Raw genomic sequence first — 17,479 nt, forward strand, 5'->3', positions numbered from 1 at the left:
TTAAATCTAAAAGAATCCAAAAGATGGGAGGTTTTTTTGGTTTTGGGTTTTTTTTTTTTTTTTTAACCCAGGTTTTGAGTGATTCTGCACACAGTTTAACAAGTATATCGTTTTTTCTTCTTCTTCTTCTCAGAAAAAGAACAAAAGAAAAAGAGCCAGAGAAACTTCCACCCAACCTTTAAGGGCTGCCTTTCTTTGCCTAGAGTTACTGCATTAAAAAATGCTGAAATGTACAGCCAATGAGCTTTCAGCTCACTCTGCTTTAGTGGTTCACAGACATAAGCAAACTATCACTTCTTAGTTAAAGTGCCACCAGCACTCCTCAGGGGATGGCATCCGTCAGGCTCCCCCCCCCCAGAAGCCCTGACATGGGGCTAGAGCATCATCCCACAGGGCATGCTGAGTGTGATGAGAAACTGCCTGGGACCCGTGGTGAGGCCAAGGCCCTGACTGCAGATCTTAGAGCAAATACAGATTCTAAAAAGGAGTGGAAGGGAAAGAAATAGACTAGTATACATTTGCCAGCTAATGTTTTATCTATTTATTTATTTATTTTTGATACCTTAAATTTTGAAATGAATGCTAAACTAATCCTTCAAACCTTAATTCCAAAGCTTAAATGTATGAAGGCAGCAATGTTTTTAAAACAATAAATATTTATTGTTTTAAGCTTCTAAGTTTTGGGCAAAATTGTTCCACAAACTAGATAGGAAATAGGGAGAGAAATCATAGCTGTTAGGCTTGCAGAACAAGAACCGAAGGACTGGAGTTGCAGGAGGTGAAGGCTATATGTGTATGTAGAGGACATTATGGGATAAGAAGATGTTTTCCAACATCTGAAGACAGAGGTACTTGATAGCCTCTTAGGGAAAATTTGTCTACAAATTTGAAGCTGGAATGTCACTGGAATAACTTAAAAACAATCAAGATATTTGGCTTTTAAAATTTTTGGTCCGTATGTTAAGAATTAGTTACACATTGAAAAGCTGGTACTGATCCTGGACACCACAAATAAGTCTCAATTACAAAAGATAAGTCTCATCTCTTTTTGGTATCTTTTCATTTCCAAATCATTCTTCCTTTCTTTTTTATGGTTATTTTTTATCCTGTTCTCGATTGATATGGATGACTTGCTTTGTCCCATGATGGAAACTGTATGCTTTTACTATATTTAAAAAGCAGTGTTGAGGGGTTAGCCCTGAACCTGATGGTTAAGGAGCTGAGTCTTATATTATTGACACACACACATTTTATTTACCCTCTGGTAAAATCTTATATTATTGACTTACCCATTCAAGTCCAGGACACAGCAGTTTAACAAAACACTGTGTGTGTGTGTGTGTGTGTGTGTGTGTGTGCGTGTGCGCACACACACACACACACACACACACACACACACACATTTTATTTACCCTCTGGTAAATAAAATGAAATAACAATTTTGATATAAAACCTTAAGGAAAGATTTCCTTCCAAGAAGAAAGTGCCCAACTAGCAAACACCAGTGGCAACACAGGCAAGATTTGATTACTCGGGGAGTTCTGTGCTGTCAGCCACCTCTATGAGCTCAGAACCAAAGGCTACCTCAAACAGGAAGCTGCAATTTAAAGGGCAGTTCAAAAGGTAACATAAGCATTGGAACAGAAGAGGATGAAGAATTTGTTTCTGGTTGTCAGAAAAGACCAATGCAGATAAGGTGCTAAGGAAACACTGCAGACAGATAAGAATTTAAGGCCACTAGGATAAATCAGTCCAACCTCCTTCTCCCTTTTACAAGCAAGAACTACAAGACCCAGTGAGTTCAGAACCTTGTCTTAGGGAATACTATCCCATCTGCAGTCTTGCAGAGTGAGCCCCACAGATCAGACACTCTGGGGCTCTCCTGTGAAACTCTCCCTCCCTTCAGCAACTGCTGCTTCCTGTTCAGAGCTCCACAACAGGAACTAACAGGAGTCAAGCTAATCTACTTAGGGCTCCTTCGTCCCTCTCCCCGTGGATGGAAATAGTGAGCCAAGTTTTCCTAGGACTAAACACATACACAAAAACTTAGTAAGTATTTATTGAGTGAATATTTACACTCATATGAAGCTGGCTAGTGATGAGGCCAAGCATAACATGCAATAAAACAGGGGCAGAATGTTAAAACAAGATGGGCTTTAGAGTCAGATGAGGAATAGGGTCCTGGCTCCTGTTAGTTTTATATTCTGGGAAAAGTGACTTATTTACTGTAATCCATAATTCCTCATTCTGTAGGGCTATCGTCAAGAACTCAGATCCATTATGATTCCACAGAGAACAGAGCCCAGCACAAAGCGAGCACTCATCAACACAAACTTTCCTACATTTTAATGTTTCTGAATTGGGAATGCGTCTTACATTCTCCATACACATTTAAAGGGTGTAGAATTTCTTGTCTTCTAAAAAGTGGTTATTAAATCCATAAAGCATCGAACAATGGGTGGTCTTTCAAACAGAGTTCATTCAACAATTTCTTTTCCTTTCTCCTGCTGTCAATATCAGCCTAGCTCAATGATTTTCAAACCTTGTAGTCACGCATGACACATCAGGGGTTGTGAAATCAGTTTTGGGTCATGAATACCATTTTTAAAATAGCACAGTGGATGTGTCTTGCACATAAAAACATGAACATTTTGGGATCAGCAGATAGCATAATGGTTATGTCGCTGGGCTCCCACACAGTCAACCATTGTCCAAGTCCTAGACCTTGTGGCTTAAAACTCACACCTGGTGTGTGTGCATGCATGCCCAAGATCCCAAGAGGTGAATGAAAGAGAAGGGATTGTGGTGTGGCCACCCCCGAGGGGTGATTTCTCGCTTTCTGTCTCTCTGGCAAGAGCATGTATCCTGTAGCAAAAATCTCTCCAAAAAAAAAAAAGAGAGAGAACATATTTTAAAAATATATGTTTAATCACGTGTGAGTACATGTGCTTATGTCCGTGTATATATGTGTGTACATATGTATATATACACATACACATTTACATGGAATATATTCCCGGTCAAAGATATTTGAGAAACACTGACCTTGCTACAATGTATGAAGTTGGCACAGGGAAGTGTGACTCTGGTGAAAAATACAGTCCTCGTTCACTACAGTGCTGCCATTTGGTGAGTGCAGAGGAGGAAGGAGAAGAAAAAGGCATAAATGTGAAGGAGGAAGGACAGATTAGGGTCAGGGTAAAGTGAATAAGGCTGAGTATGCAGGATCCCCTAGCAAAAACCTGCACATGTGCACGCTTGCACATACGTGTGTACATTTCCATGTACACACAAGTGTACATCCACAAAAATCTACAGACAACAATAAAGGATGCCATCTTTGTAATGGGACAAAAAATACATTTGTTAAGTTCCATGAAAAACAAAAGAAAGGTTTATAATTTAAGCCTCTCTATTTTGTTAAGCAATACAAAGATTAAATTGTCATTAACAATCAATGGAGTGAAGTGACAATGCACAGAATGGGAGAAAATATTTCTATACTATTTATCTAACAAAAGATTAATAACTGGACTATATAAGGACCTTAAATGTCTCAGTAGCAAAAATATAACATGATTTTAAAAAGGACAAATGATCTGAATAAATAGTTCTCAAAGGAAGTCATACAAATGGCAAACAAACATATTTAAAAATATGCTCAGCATCACTAATCATTAGAGAAATGTAGATCGAAAGCCATGATGAGATGTTATCTCATCCTAGTTAGACTGGATATTATCATAAAAGCACAAACTGGCCCAGCTTCTGCGGAACAGTTAAGAGCTGGAAGGTAACTGCACACTACAGTTCAATTCCCCAAGTCGGTTAGCCTGAAAACATGCTGGGGATGTGCACACACATATGAAGGACCGTAGTAAGGTAGAAGACTGGAGGAGGAGGACTATAGCATGACCAAACCATGTAGAGGGTCTTCTCTTTCTTTCTCTCTCCTCCCCCTTTCTTTCTCTCTTCTATATGTACATGTGCTCTATAATGAATGGAAAAACAAAGAAAAAAATAAGTAACAAAAGTTGGCAAAGATGAAGAGAAAGGGGCATTCTTTTACACTGTTGATGGGACTATAATTTAGTACAGCCATTATGGAAAACATTATGGAAGTTGCTCAAAAAACTAAAAATAGAACTGCTATTTGACCCAGCAATCCCACTACTAGGTATATATACAAAGGAGAGTAAATCAGAACGTTGCAAAGATATTGGTACCCAGTGTTTACTGCAGCACCATTCACAATCCCCAAGATATAGAACTGACCTAAGTATCCATCACCTATTAAGTGAATAAAGAAAATGTGGTATATGTACACAATGGAATATTATTCAGCCATTAAAAAAGGAAAAAAATCTAGGTATTTGACACTAACAGGCAAGCTGGGTGAGCATTAAGTGAAGTAAAATAAGCCAGGCACAGAAAGAGAAATACCACATGTTTTTCCTTGCAAATGGAAACCGAAACAAAAAAAAAATGACCTCAGAGACAGAGTGAAGAAGAAGGACTCCTGGAGGATAGAAAGAAAATAAAGGGGTGTAAATCAACAGAAATAAAATTTCAGACAGATAGGAAGAACAATTTCTAGTGCTGTAAAATACAGTGGAGAGAATATAGATGACAACAACTTGCTGTGTATCTCAAAGAAACTAAAAGGGGGATTTGAATGCTCCCAATAAAAGTAATGGTGAATGGTTGATATAGTAGGTATAATAATTATCCTGAATAAATCATTGTACATTATATTCTTTTTTTATTTTTTTTTTTAAATTTGCCAGAGAGAAGTGAAAGAAGAAAGCACTCCCATTGGGAATGGTCAGAACGCAATCCTTTCTCCTCCATTTCTCCTTCCTTTCAGCATTCTGGGCATGCACGTACATGTGCTGGCATGTTTCTTAAGTCACCAGGTCTAGGACTTAAATTGGGCAGCTGGTTATGTGGGATTCAGCTGCCATAACCACCGTACCACAAACTGGCCCTACATATTTATTTCTTATGCTAAAAAAATCACATTGTAACCCCAAAACTATGTACAATTATGTATTAATTTTTAAAAAATTAATAAAAATGAAATTGTCATTAGAAACTTATATCTACAGAGAACACATGCTGTATTCTTACCATATGCTAAAATAAATGGATTCCAGCAAGATTTTGCTAACAGTTGGCCAATTGTGGGGAACTTTTCAACAATGGTTCTAGAATCCTGTAAAAAGAAAATTATAATTTGTCAGTAAAAACTATTTAAGTCAAAAAGACTGACATGCCACTATAGGTGAAGGGAGTTTGAATCCTTGTTTAGCATGTATAAGGAAACTTCAAAAAGTTCACAGAATAGAAGTACAAATATATTCTGGTGTAAAACATTCTGAAATCCATGCATAGTTTTTATATAATATGTATCTTTCAAGAATTTTTTGAAGACCTCCCCATATTTTGGAAAAGCAGATAAAAAAGGATTAAAGAAACCCTTTAGGCAAAGAATTCAAATACAGTTTAACAAAAGCAATTATCTTAAAATAAAGCTAAGATATATAAAATAAGTAAAATCAATTTTGTTGTCCCCCCCCAAATTTTTTTTGAAGATTTTTGCCATAGGGGACCAGCAGTTGGCGTAACAGCTATGTCACTGAACTCCCATGTAGTTGACCGCGGTTCAAGTCCTGGACCCGGTGGCTTATACTCATGCCAGGTGCGCGTGCGTGCATGCATGCCTGCCCAAGATTCCGAGAGAATGGAGGAGAAGGGATTGAGGCATGGCCATCCATCCTGGGGGGTGATTTCTCGCTTTCTGTCTTTCTGTCTCTCTCTGTCTCTCTGGCATGCACCCTATAGCAAAAACCCCTCCCCCCCCAAAAAAAAAAAAAGGGTTTCCCATAGGGCCAGGGGGTGACAGGGGGGTTAAAGAAAACCCACCCCACCCCACCCCCCCGAGAGAATGACCACGCTGCAATCCCTTCTCAATTTCCCTCTCAGGATTCTGGGCACACATGCACATACGTCCAGCATAAGCCTCCAGATCGAGGATTCGAACCCCAACCACCATACCATCTGCTGGCCCTGTTGCAAAATTAATTTTATTTTACTTATACTTAATAGCCAAGAAAGGTCACTTTATTTAAAAATAGCAAAGACCGTATAAGAGTAAAAAGCATAACTGGTGATTAATAATTACAACTCTGTATCTTTATCCCAGGTTTCTTCCACCATAAGAGTTTCCTAACTCAACTCCAGTAAGACTATTTCAAAGAAGGTTTAAAACAATAAGAACTCTGGAACTTGTAAAAAGAAATAAAAGCAGTCAAGGCATAAAGATATATATCTCTGTTTATTACTATTTTGATTACTATATGCTAAATGACATCATACTTAGGCTACAACCTAAACTCTGAGACAAAAAGATCAACTAAATAGAAAACAGCTTAAGATTTAAAAAATCCATGTGCTATCGCACAATTGGCCCATTTCCCACTTCTTTACCTTTCACAAAAGTTCAGAAATAAGACCGAACTGAGATAATGTGCAGGTAAGCCAAAATGATAAGCATTTCCTGCTGCTGCAGCAACAAATGCCTTGCATCTGCCTCAGCACCGAGGCTGGTCCTAGTCTTTCTGGGACCAGGGTAAGGTCAGGTTACATAAGTCTTACTACAGAAAACAATTTTAAAATGAATGTATCTTTCTTTCTGGTTTCTAAAAACACATGAACTCATATTATCAACCCGAATTACTCTTCATATCACCTACTTGCTTCTTTGACTAAGGGAAGAGAAGTGTAATACAAGAATATCTGTGTTAAGTGACAACTTTGCTCTTCATTCTGAAATTTTAAAACTAAAGATAGGACAAGTAATATATTCATGAAAACATGAGCTAGGTCATAAAAACATCTATTACAAATTAAATAAGAAACTTTACAACAAAAGGAAAATACATTAAAAATTCAAAACAATCATACGATAGTGAAAACACTCAAAATATTTATCAGAAAAGGTCACCTTAAAGATTTATCAGATCATTTCTTAGGAGAGCCGAATGGAGAACAGGGTTGAGGAAAAGGTAAGCATTTCAGCAACCTCTTCAAGATTTAAGGAACGCAAAGGTCCTTAAAAGAATCCCATTTATTACCTGACCCAAACATCAAAATCCTCTTTGTTTAAAGTCAACTTGCTGGGTCAGGAAGTCTCAAGTGACAATATAACCTAGTCAGAAAGAAAAGACTGACTTCATCCTAACTAAGAGACTGGGAAATCAGCTCTTGGATGCATTATCTGTGGGTAGCTTGCCTTTCTAATCTGTCAGTACAGTAGGTCAATACCATAGTCCTTGACCCTGCAAAGCTTGGTGAAATCCGATGGTGGCACTTTGGTCCACTACTCACCATCTCTCTCAAGGCTTCATACATCTGCCTTAGGAACTCCTGGAACTGAGGCAGGTGAAGACAGGTGTCCTGCTGTGTTTCCAATGTGGAAGCCTGGTCCCATACAGAAAGCTTCTGCATCCAAAACTGATAATCAGAAGCAAAGTCCACTGATTTTTCAGCCATCCTGCTGAGCACTGAGTGAAACTATGATCACCATCAAATCTGTAAGAAAGGGAACAAATGAAACATTTTAAAAGGATCTGGTACCAGTGACTTCACAAACCACTGATGGATGAAGGGACTAAGACAGAATGCCTTCTATGCTGGAGTTATCTTTGAGTGAGTTTTAAATGTGCCACCCAGCTGTAGCTCAATTTTTACCATCTGAACCTTTTATTTTTTATCATGAATATCATTAGACTAGGAATCTTTATACCTCACAGGCACATGCTAATTATGTACAAAGGCACAGCTGATAATACTTTGTATCTTCTTTTTAACACGGAGCTATTTTTAAATGTTCTGAATATGAAGTTCATTTGAGTACTTTAATGGGAAATCAAAAACATCCTGGGTGTTTAATAATAGTCTGTGCCTAAAAAATGTTTTTGAAGTTCTTATGTTTTATATGCATTTCTGGTTTCTCATTTAGGTATAAAAAAAATCTCTATATTATGGTCTAATGAATTTTCTTTCCAGTTTCTCTTAATTTCTTAGAAAAGAGTAAAATAATTCATTTCACATGCACTGATTTAAACAATCTGCTTAGTTTAGTGAAAGACTGTTTTAGGGACTAGCAGATGGTGAAGCGGTTATGTCACTGGACTCCCACATGGCCGACTGTGGTTCAAGTCCCAGACCCAGTGACTTGAAACTCATACCAGGCCGTGTGTGTGCGCGTGTGTTTGTGTGTGTGTGTATCTGTCTGTCATAGTCCACTCAGCAAGAAATAAGAGGACATCCAGACATAGCGAAATTTATTGGAGTTTACTGATTGAGCCGGTTGCAAATGGGGGGGTGGGAGGAATCATGTCTCTCAAAACCCTGGAGCCCAGAGTCCAAGGTGAAGGATGTCTATAAAAGGCAAAAGTCACATCGTCTTCCAGGTTGATGTGGCAATCACAATACCAAAGAACGGTGGACTTGAAAGGGTAGGGGATAAGGTTTTTACAATGTAAAAGCCGCAACTCAGAAGCTGAACATGCAGGGAAACAGGTTAATCATTCCTAAGGGTATGTTCCTTCCCTGCCTAAACACAAGGACATCTCAGTGGTCTCCATGGCTCCAGGCAAGGTCCAGGGACTAGAGATTTTATATTAAGGCAACCGGGAAGAGTGGGGTTTTAAGGACATAGGAATTTAATCATTCTTGGGCAAAAAGGAGAAGGCAAGTTTCTAGTTATAGGGATCTAACAGTTTATAATGGAGGACCGAGTCACTCCTCCAGGACCAAGTCGCACCTGCTTCAGGCCCAAGATCCTATGAGGAGAATGGAGGAGAAGAGATGGAGGCGTGGCCACCCCCCTTGTGGGGTGGTTTCTCAGTTTTCCTCTGTCTCTGTCTCTCTCTAGCGAGACACGTGCCCTATGGCAAAAAATTCTAAAAAAAAAAAAAAACGAAAAATAAAACCAGCTTTATAAGCTCGACCTCAATTCATTCACAAGAACAGTCATCTTTTAGTAAAAGATAAGAAATTCCAATTATTGGGGAGGTGTACTCATCCTAAGTGACAAAAAGAAAAAACCTCTTAAGCTTGACTTCCTACTGCTTACATCCATGTTAAAAAGAACACTGGAGGACCCAGAAGGTGGCACAGTTGTAATGATGCCCTGAGAGGAAATCCCACAGGAGAAGTCCCAGTCCAAGCGCAGCGACTCCCTGAGTACACCAGGCACCAGTGTTCCCATGACCCAGGGCTGGTTTGGCTAAGGGTGGATCACATAGTTGGGACCCTGTCTGTCTTCCTCCTCCCCACTCAGGGAAGAAATATTAATAAGTAACTTAAAAAAAAAAAAAAACCCTAGGACCAGCACATGGTGTAATGGTTACACTGCTGGACGCTCATGTAGTCAACCGTGGTTCTAGTCCCAGACCTAGAGGCCATGTGTGTGTGTGTGTGTGTGTGTGTGTGTGTCTCCAAGATCCCGAGAGTAGAATGGAGAAGAGATTGCAGCATGGCCACCCCCTGCGGGGTGATTTCTTGCTTTCTGCCTGTCTCTCGGGTGAGTGCACGTGCCCTATAGCGAAAACCTCTCAAAATAACAATAATAATAATAAACGAAAATTTTAAAAAAAAAATGGAGTTCTACCGTGGGCATATGCCCTAGGAGGGGCAGGGCCAGGGAACTTCAGGCACTCCTCCCATCTTGTGCTCCTCCATCCACTCCCTCCAGGCCCAAGGGAAGTGTGGTGGGTGGGCGAAAAAGGGCTGTCTCCTAACCGTGGAAGCTTTCAGACTCTTACACTTCCAGGGGATGATATTCAGCAACCTAATTTCAGAAGACCACTCTGCCAAGTGGTAAAGTGATTTTAAATCCTCAGCAGCTGGGCCAGCCAGTGGAATGGTGGTTAGGGTGGCTGGATCCCACATGGCTGACAGCACAGTTCAAGTCCCAGACCTGCAGTTTGAAAAACACAACAGGTACATTTGTGTGCATGCCCAAAATCCAGAAAGAAAAAATGGAGAAGGGATTGTGGAGTGACCAATTGGGGGGGGAGGGGCAAAGAGGTGGTGCTTTTTCACTCTGGCAAGCACACATACCCTCTACCAAATTATTATTATTATTTTGGGAGAGGTTTTTGCTATAGGGCGTGTGCGCTCACCAGAGACAGAAAGTGAGAAATCACCCCCCAGGGGGGATGGCCACGCCGCAATCCCTTCTCCTCCATTCTTTTCTCAGGATCTTGGGCATGCACGCACATGCACCTGGCATGAGTTTAAGCCACTGGGTCCGGGACTCGAACTGCGGTCGACTACATGGGAGTCCAGCGACATAGCCATTATGCTAACTGCTGGTCCCCCCTCTACCAAATTCTAAAAAAGAAAAGAACCTTCAGCAGCAATAATTAACAAAGAAAATGCTCCAAAATATCAAAAGAGATTTCCATTACTAAATAGGAAAACAAGAAGATATTTAAGAAGATTGTACAATTTAGCTGCCCTAGACTGGGAAGATAAAAGTTTTTAAATGATACTTAAAAATTTAGCTTTGAGAAGAATCACATCAAAAAGAAAAGAAAAAAAATTTTAATAATAGAGGGAATAACGTATACTGTCAAAATGACATGTAAAAATCCAAAATCGAGGGGCTCGCCCTGACTCCTCTCTCTCTCGTCCTCGTCATCTGAGCAGTCAGCAGCCCTGCCATTCCACCTCTGCATGATCTGACTTGACGAGCCACTTCCTACCATCTCTGCCACTGCTGCCCCAGCCGATCCCCGCCTGTCTCTTTCCAGAGTGTGGCACTTGTCTCCTACCAGACCCACCTGCCCTTCTCCAGGTCATTCACTACATAGTAGACGAAAACAACTTTGCAAATATAAACCAAACCCAGCATATGACCTCCCCCTCAGGAGTTGGAAAGAAACCTAAACTCTAGAATAAACCTTAGCTCCTTACTGGAGCTTCTAAGAGCCTGGGAAACCCTATCTGATCTTCCTCGTTTCCTCTCTCCAGGATCACCTGGCTCGTCCAGTCTCTCATCTGTTCCACAGACATACCAAACCCTTCCTTGCATCCAGGCCTGTCCGTCATTCCTTCATAGCTTACATCAGTAACCACCTGGAGCACTTATTGTTCATGTCATTAGTGCTTTCTCTGCTGGTACGTAAGTTCCCTGTCTCCCTAGAACTTCGCACCAGCTTGATGGACGCTCAATAAACCCTGAATGAAGAAGTGACTAATTCACTGGTACTTTTCAGTGTACTAAATGCCACAGCCAAACACTTTTCAAGTAGAGCAATTTATTTGTAAAAGGGTAACTCCTCCCAAAGAAAGTTCCTAAACTATGTTACCTATGTGAAATGTAATTATTAATACTCCATCTCACAAACATAATGATAATAATAATAATAGCTTATGCAGACATGCATCTATGCACTATGCTCTTGGCAATATATTAAATGCTTTCTGCATACTAATTTAACTATTACAGCACCTTATGAAATGACCTTGCACTTAGTAAACAGTAGAGCTACAATTGTGGCATTTGGATCTAGGGGTTGGTTCTAAAGTCTGTACTCTAAAATGAAGAAATTAAATTGAAGAAACAAATTGATTAATTTCTTACATATTTCATACCGCACTAGATGTAGACCAGCTTAGATGTTTGGGAACAGTAGATTAAAATAGTTTTTGATAAAAGAGACAAGAAACACTATTTTATTATAATAAAATTCCAGACAACCTTCTGCTTGGCAATGGAAATGCATCTGACTTTTTTGTTGTTACTGTTAAATAATTATTTATTTAATTACATTATTATTATTATTATTATTTAATTTGCTACAGGGCCCATATGTTCACCAGAGGAAGACACACGCAGACAGAGGAAGTGAGAAAGCAAGTCAGCAGATCAGGGACTTGAACGATGGTCAGCCATGTGGGAGTCCAGCGTCTTAACTACCACCATGGCACCTGCCGGCCCTGCATCTGACTATTTTAAGTGGAAACAGCTTTAAGGATTGTACAGAGCAGTGGTCCTCAATGTTTTGTTCCACAGACTGTGCATGCGTGTCTGTGGGGGTGGAGGAGAGGTGGGGAATGGGTGGTGCCTTGGTTGTGATGGTAGCAGTGAGAGTGTTACCAGCATTTAGAACCTGTGAGCCAGGGTCGCTAACACACTGATGCACTGAGGCAGCAGCTCACCGTGAGAAACACGGATCTAAACTGAACACCCCGGAAAGGGTATCGGTTGGTTTTGTCTGTTTAGCATTCTTCCTCCTCCCCTTTTTTGTCTTTTTTTTTTTTTGGAGAGGTTTTCCCTATAGGGCGCGTGCGCTCACCAGATAGAGAGACAGAAAGCGAGAAATCACCCCCCATGGGGGATGGCCATGTCGCAATCCCTTCTCCTCCATTCTCTCAGGATCTTGGGCACGCACACACACGCACGCAGTCAACTACGTGGGAGTCCAGCGACATAGCCATTACGCTAACTGCTGGTCCCCTCCCCTTTTTTGGTTACAATAATTTACTTTTCCTTAATCAGCCGAGAGGTGGGATGATGACTCCTGTCGAGCAAAGTAGGCTGATGGGAATCTGAATCTGAATTCTGACATTTAGGCAGAACTATATCATTCAAAGTCTAGATACAGGCTGAAGTGCTGTCACAGCAATATGCAACTGGACACAGAGAGTTCACGACCTAGGGCCTCCATGAGCATGCTGGATACACATGCATGTCAGGATCCAGGCTGGCTGAGACTGGGGGTGGAGCACAAAGTGAAGACCCTGCTGAGAGTGCCTGTCTATGTATCTCTCATGAAATAAAGAATGAATAAGCCTTTAAAAAAAAATAAGAGAGAGAAAAAGTTTGGTATAATTCTTATCTTTACAAGCCAAGGTGCTTTTTTCCTTCTGGAATTCTTTGGGTTTTTTTTTTATTGCTGACTTTCTGTAATTTTAAAATGTTATGCCTAGCTCTGGAATCCTTCGGGGTTTTTTTTATTGCCGACTTTCTGTAATTTTAAAATGTTATGCCTAGGTGTAGTTTTCTTGATATTTATCCTGCATGGATAAATCCTTCTTGGATTTGTGGTTTGGTATCTGACATTAATTTGGAATGTTCTTAGTTATTACTGCTTCAAATGTTTCTTTTTTTCCTTTCTCGTTTTCTTCTTCTTGTATTCCCATTGCATATAAACCACCTCTTGTAGTTGTCCCAGTCATTGGCTTGCTGGTTTTTTTTCAGTCTGTGTATTCTTTGCTTTTCAGTTTTAGAGGTTTCTACTGAGATAATCTTCAAGCTCAGAGATTCCTTCCTCAGCCATGTTCCATCTATTAGTGAGGTCATCAAAGACAGTCTTCATTTCTATTACAATATTTTGGTTTTCTTTTTAGAATTATTTTATTTAACTTTATTTATTATTTGTTTTTAATTTTACCAGAGAGGGACAGAGAGAGAGAGAGAAAGTGAGAAAGCAAGCCAGTAGGTCCAGGACTAGAACCACAGTCAGCCATGTGGGAGTCCAATGTTCTTAACCACCACGCCACCTGCTGGCCCCAATTATAGTGTTTTTCATCACTAACATTTCTTATTGGTTCCTTAGCATTTCCTGCTCTCTGCTTACATCACCCACCCTTTCTTGTTCGCTGTCTACTTTATCCGTTAGAATCCTTATCATATTAATCATAGTTTTTAAATTCCCTGATAATTCCAACATCATTGCCATGTCTGCTTCCAATACTTGCTCTGTCTCTTTAGCCTTTCTTTTGCCTAGTAGTATGCATTGTCATTTTTTTCTTGGGAATGAGACATGATATATGGGGTAAAAGCAAATGATGTAATCAGGACTTTTATAATGTTTGTAAGGCGTGGAGAAGGAGACACATTCTAAAGTCCTATAATTAGGTCTTGACTTTTCCGAGATAGGTCTCAAGGCTGTAACGTTCTCAATTTTTTGGGGGGAGGAGTACTGTCTCCCACCTACTTAGGTGGGACAGGATGTGGCAACAGTGGGCTGGAGCTGTGTATATGTTTTCTCCCACACGGAAGGCTAAAGCTGGCTGGAGCTGGGCATTACTATTCTCTTAGTTGACTGCTGATAAAACCCCAGCAAGTTAGGCAATGGTTAGCTAGTTTCTCTTTGTGAAGAACAGAATGCTCTGGCTTATTTCAAGAGCGTTCCTTTTCCCCTTCTTCTTCCAAAAGCACACGGTATTTTTTCCTCCAGTATTTACTGTGAGGACCTGCTTGACTTTCTGGAAGTCAAGTTCATGAAAACATGAGGGGCTTTCCTACAACTGGGCTGCTTTGGAGTTTTCTTTTTAAAGTATTCATTTAATTTAACTTTATTTATTATTATATGCAATTTGACCAGAGAGAGACAGAGAGTGGGAGAGGGAGAGAAAGGAAGCCTCCAGGTCCAGGACGTGAACTGCAGTGAGTCAAGTGAGAGTCCAGTGACTTAACCACCACGACACCTGTCAGTCCCTGTTTTAGAGCTTTAACTCCTAGATTTATCCACAGTGTGACTCCAGCAATCATACAGTTCAGGCTTTCCCATCCCCATGCTGGTTCCTGCTCTAACATGTTGCGATTCTCTGTATCTGCCTATCGGTCTCTCCAATTGGGGGTGGGGGGTGGGGCAGTGGTTTGCTCTGTATCTGCCTATCTACTCTTACAGATCTAAGAAGAATTGTTGATTTTTCAGTTTGTTACTAGAATGGAATGTGACTTTCACGTTCCTACCTGTAGAGCTAGAAACCAGAAGTTCTTCCAGAGTACAGTTTTCCAGCTCTCTGATTCTGTCAGCAACCCAGGAGCCTTCCAATACATTCTTTTTCCTCTTTTCCCTCTACCTGAACCAATGATATTTTCTGTGATGTTTGATCAGAGAATACAAATGAATGCAGACATAGATAATAAATAGTGAACTACAGGCAACAGAACTCTGGAGAAAGTAGCGAAATTTAGAACTAAATATTGGGCCAAACAGGTACAATGGTAGTGAAACTTCAGTTAATTTTAGAGTTGAAAACAGTAAGTCGAGGAAACAGATAGTAATACAGACCAATGAAGTATCTCCTCAATCAGGAGCCCTGACGCCTTGGGCTTTTCCAGAAATGGTCAGGTGAAAGCCACTGAAACCCACTCCCAGTGCCCCAACAATAAATTATCAGTAAGAAAGAAAATGCTATACATCTGATGATTTACAGAAAATCCCATCTCACCAACTGGGACCAATCGGTCAGCGATATTAGGCTATCAAATGCACAAAGGTGACTCCAGCTCAACCTGCACTTTCAGATGTGGATCCTGCCTAAAGCAAAGTGACACCACCCTCAGCACCTAGAATGCACAGGAAGCTGGTAAATGCACTTCTCCATTGGGATAAAATGAGGAAATGAAAAAGCAGTTCACTTTTACCTGCTGCAGAGATGTCCTGTCAGAACACGACAGATGTCACCTACATAGGTCTACTGAAGATACCAGCTGAAAGAAGCTGAAGAATAGAGAAATACAGGTGCCTTGCACACATTCCACACAGTAGAATGGAAATCGTATGAACATACAAGACCTGCCACTTTAGAAAGTCTCTTGAGATCCCATAGTCTGTGCCAAGTCAGGATATGTCCTTGAAAATGAAAGTATTCAAGAAACTAACACCAGTGGCTCCCTTCCAGGGAGGAGAGTTAGCTGGATAGATGATAAATAAAGGAAAGAAATAGGCTACAGTATACACTCCTTTTTTTTTTTTTTCCTTAATGAGAAGGAGGGAGAGAGAAAGGAAGGGATAGAGGGAGGGGGAGAGAGGGGTTTTTGTGATTGATTTTAAAGACATTTTTTCTATAGGGCATGTTCACTCACCAGGGAGAGAGAGAGACAGAAAGCGAGAAATCACCCCGTAGGGGTGATGGCCATGTCACAATCCCTTCTCCATTTTCTTCTTGGGATTTTGGACATGCATGCACATGTACCTGGCGTGAGTTTCAAGTCACCAGGTCTGGGACTCAAACCGCAGTCAGACATGCAGGAGTCCAGCATCTTAACTACCATGCCACCTGCTGGTCCCAAACGAGAAGAATTTTTGCCAGAGTCCTGCTACACTGCAATCCTCTTGCCTCAATACATAGTTTGTTAGGGCCACAGGTACATGCCATTGTACCCAGACTATTTAGGTAGGGCCAGGAACCAAACCCAGGGCCCCATGTTTCCTCAGTCATTGTACAGTGACATACTTCCTCTTGTGCAACCATACCTAGGACTCACCATATACCTTTTTGTACCTTTTCGATTAATGTCACATATATTACTTACTCAAAATTCATAAAGAAATAATAACGTGAATGATAACTGATGTGCCTTGAAATGCATGGCAATAGCTCCAGAATTCCGAAGGCAACATAGAGTGCATGGGTTTCACACCATTTACCTGCTTCTACCTGTTGACTTGGCAATAAAAACTATAAATGGGGAGGGGCCAGCAAGTGGTGTGACGGTTAAGGCACTGGACTCCCATATGACCAATTGTAGTTCAAGTCCTGGACCTAGAGACTTTAAACTCATGTCAGGCACATGTACGTGTAGGCCCCAAATCCCGAGAGAAGAGAATGGATTGTAGCATGGCCATTCCCTTGGAGGTTGATTTCTCATTTTCTCTCTCTGACTCTCTGTATCCACTTTCCCTCTCTCTGTATCTCTCTAGCAAACACACATGCTCTATGGCAAAAACCTAAAACAAAAACCCAAACTAAGTGAGGCCAAGAGTGAGAGTCACTGCACAGCTGGTCAATGCTGAAGCACACTGCTATTTGGCAGTATAAGGAGATTTCAGAAAGTTCTTTTTTTTTCTTTTTTTGGAGAGGGGTTTTTGCTATAGGGCACGTGCGCTCGCCAGACAGAGAGAGACAGAGAGATAGAAAGCGAGAAATCACCCCCCGAGGGGATGGCCACGCCGCAATCCCTTCTCCTCCATTCTCCTCTTGGGATCTTGGGCATGCATGCACATGCGCCCGGTGTGAGTTTAAGCCACCGGGTCCAGGACTCAAACTGCGGTCGACTACGTGGGAGTCCAGCGACATAGCCATTACGCTAACTGCTGGTCCCTAGAAAGTTCTTGAAATGGTACTGGGCACATGCGCTTACATGAACAAAATCCTGAAAGAAAGGATGGAGAAGGGATTGTGATGTGACCATGGCCCATTGGGGGGGTGATTTCTCCCCAAACCCCTGCTCCATCTCTCTCTGGCAAGCACATGCCTCCTCTAGCAACTTAAAACCAAACAAAAAAAGGAAATAAAAAATTCAGGAAATGAGGGACTAGCAGATAATGGTTACTTTGCTGGACTCCCACGTGGTTGACCGTGGTTCGAGTCCTGGACCCGGCAGCTTAAAAAACTTATGCCGTGTGTGTGTGTGTGTGTGTGTGTGTGTGTGCCCAAAATCCTG

At 41.0% G+C, this 17,479-nt stretch overlaps 1 protein-coding gene across 1 annotated transcript in view; it reads right to left on the reverse strand.

Moving 5' to 3' along the window:
• FANCC (FA complementation group C) overlaps nucleotides 1-17,479 on the reverse strand; it is a 293,240-nt gene that overhangs the window by 168,347 nt on the left and 107,414 nt on the right. Inside the window, exons 2-3 of the mRNA XM_014583931.2 lie at nucleotides 7,390-7,593; nucleotides 5,131-5,215 (exon numbers count right to left, since the gene is read on the reverse strand). Of these exons, the coding sequence (XP_014439417.1) occupies nucleotides 5,131-5,215; nucleotides 7,390-7,554 (250 nt within the window). The 5' untranslated portion in view covers nucleotides 7,555-7,593. The remainder of the gene's footprint in view (nucleotides 1-5,130; nucleotides 5,216-7,389; nucleotides 7,594-17,479) is intronic.

The sequence above is a fragment of the Tupaia chinensis genome, unplaced genomic scaffold (assembly GCF_000334495.1).
Source record: "Tupaia chinensis unplaced genomic scaffold, TupChi_1.0 Scaffold145148_1, whole genome shotgun sequence".
Taxonomy (NCBI): Eukaryota; Metazoa; Chordata; class Mammalia; order Scandentia; family Tupaiidae; genus Tupaia; species Tupaia belangeri.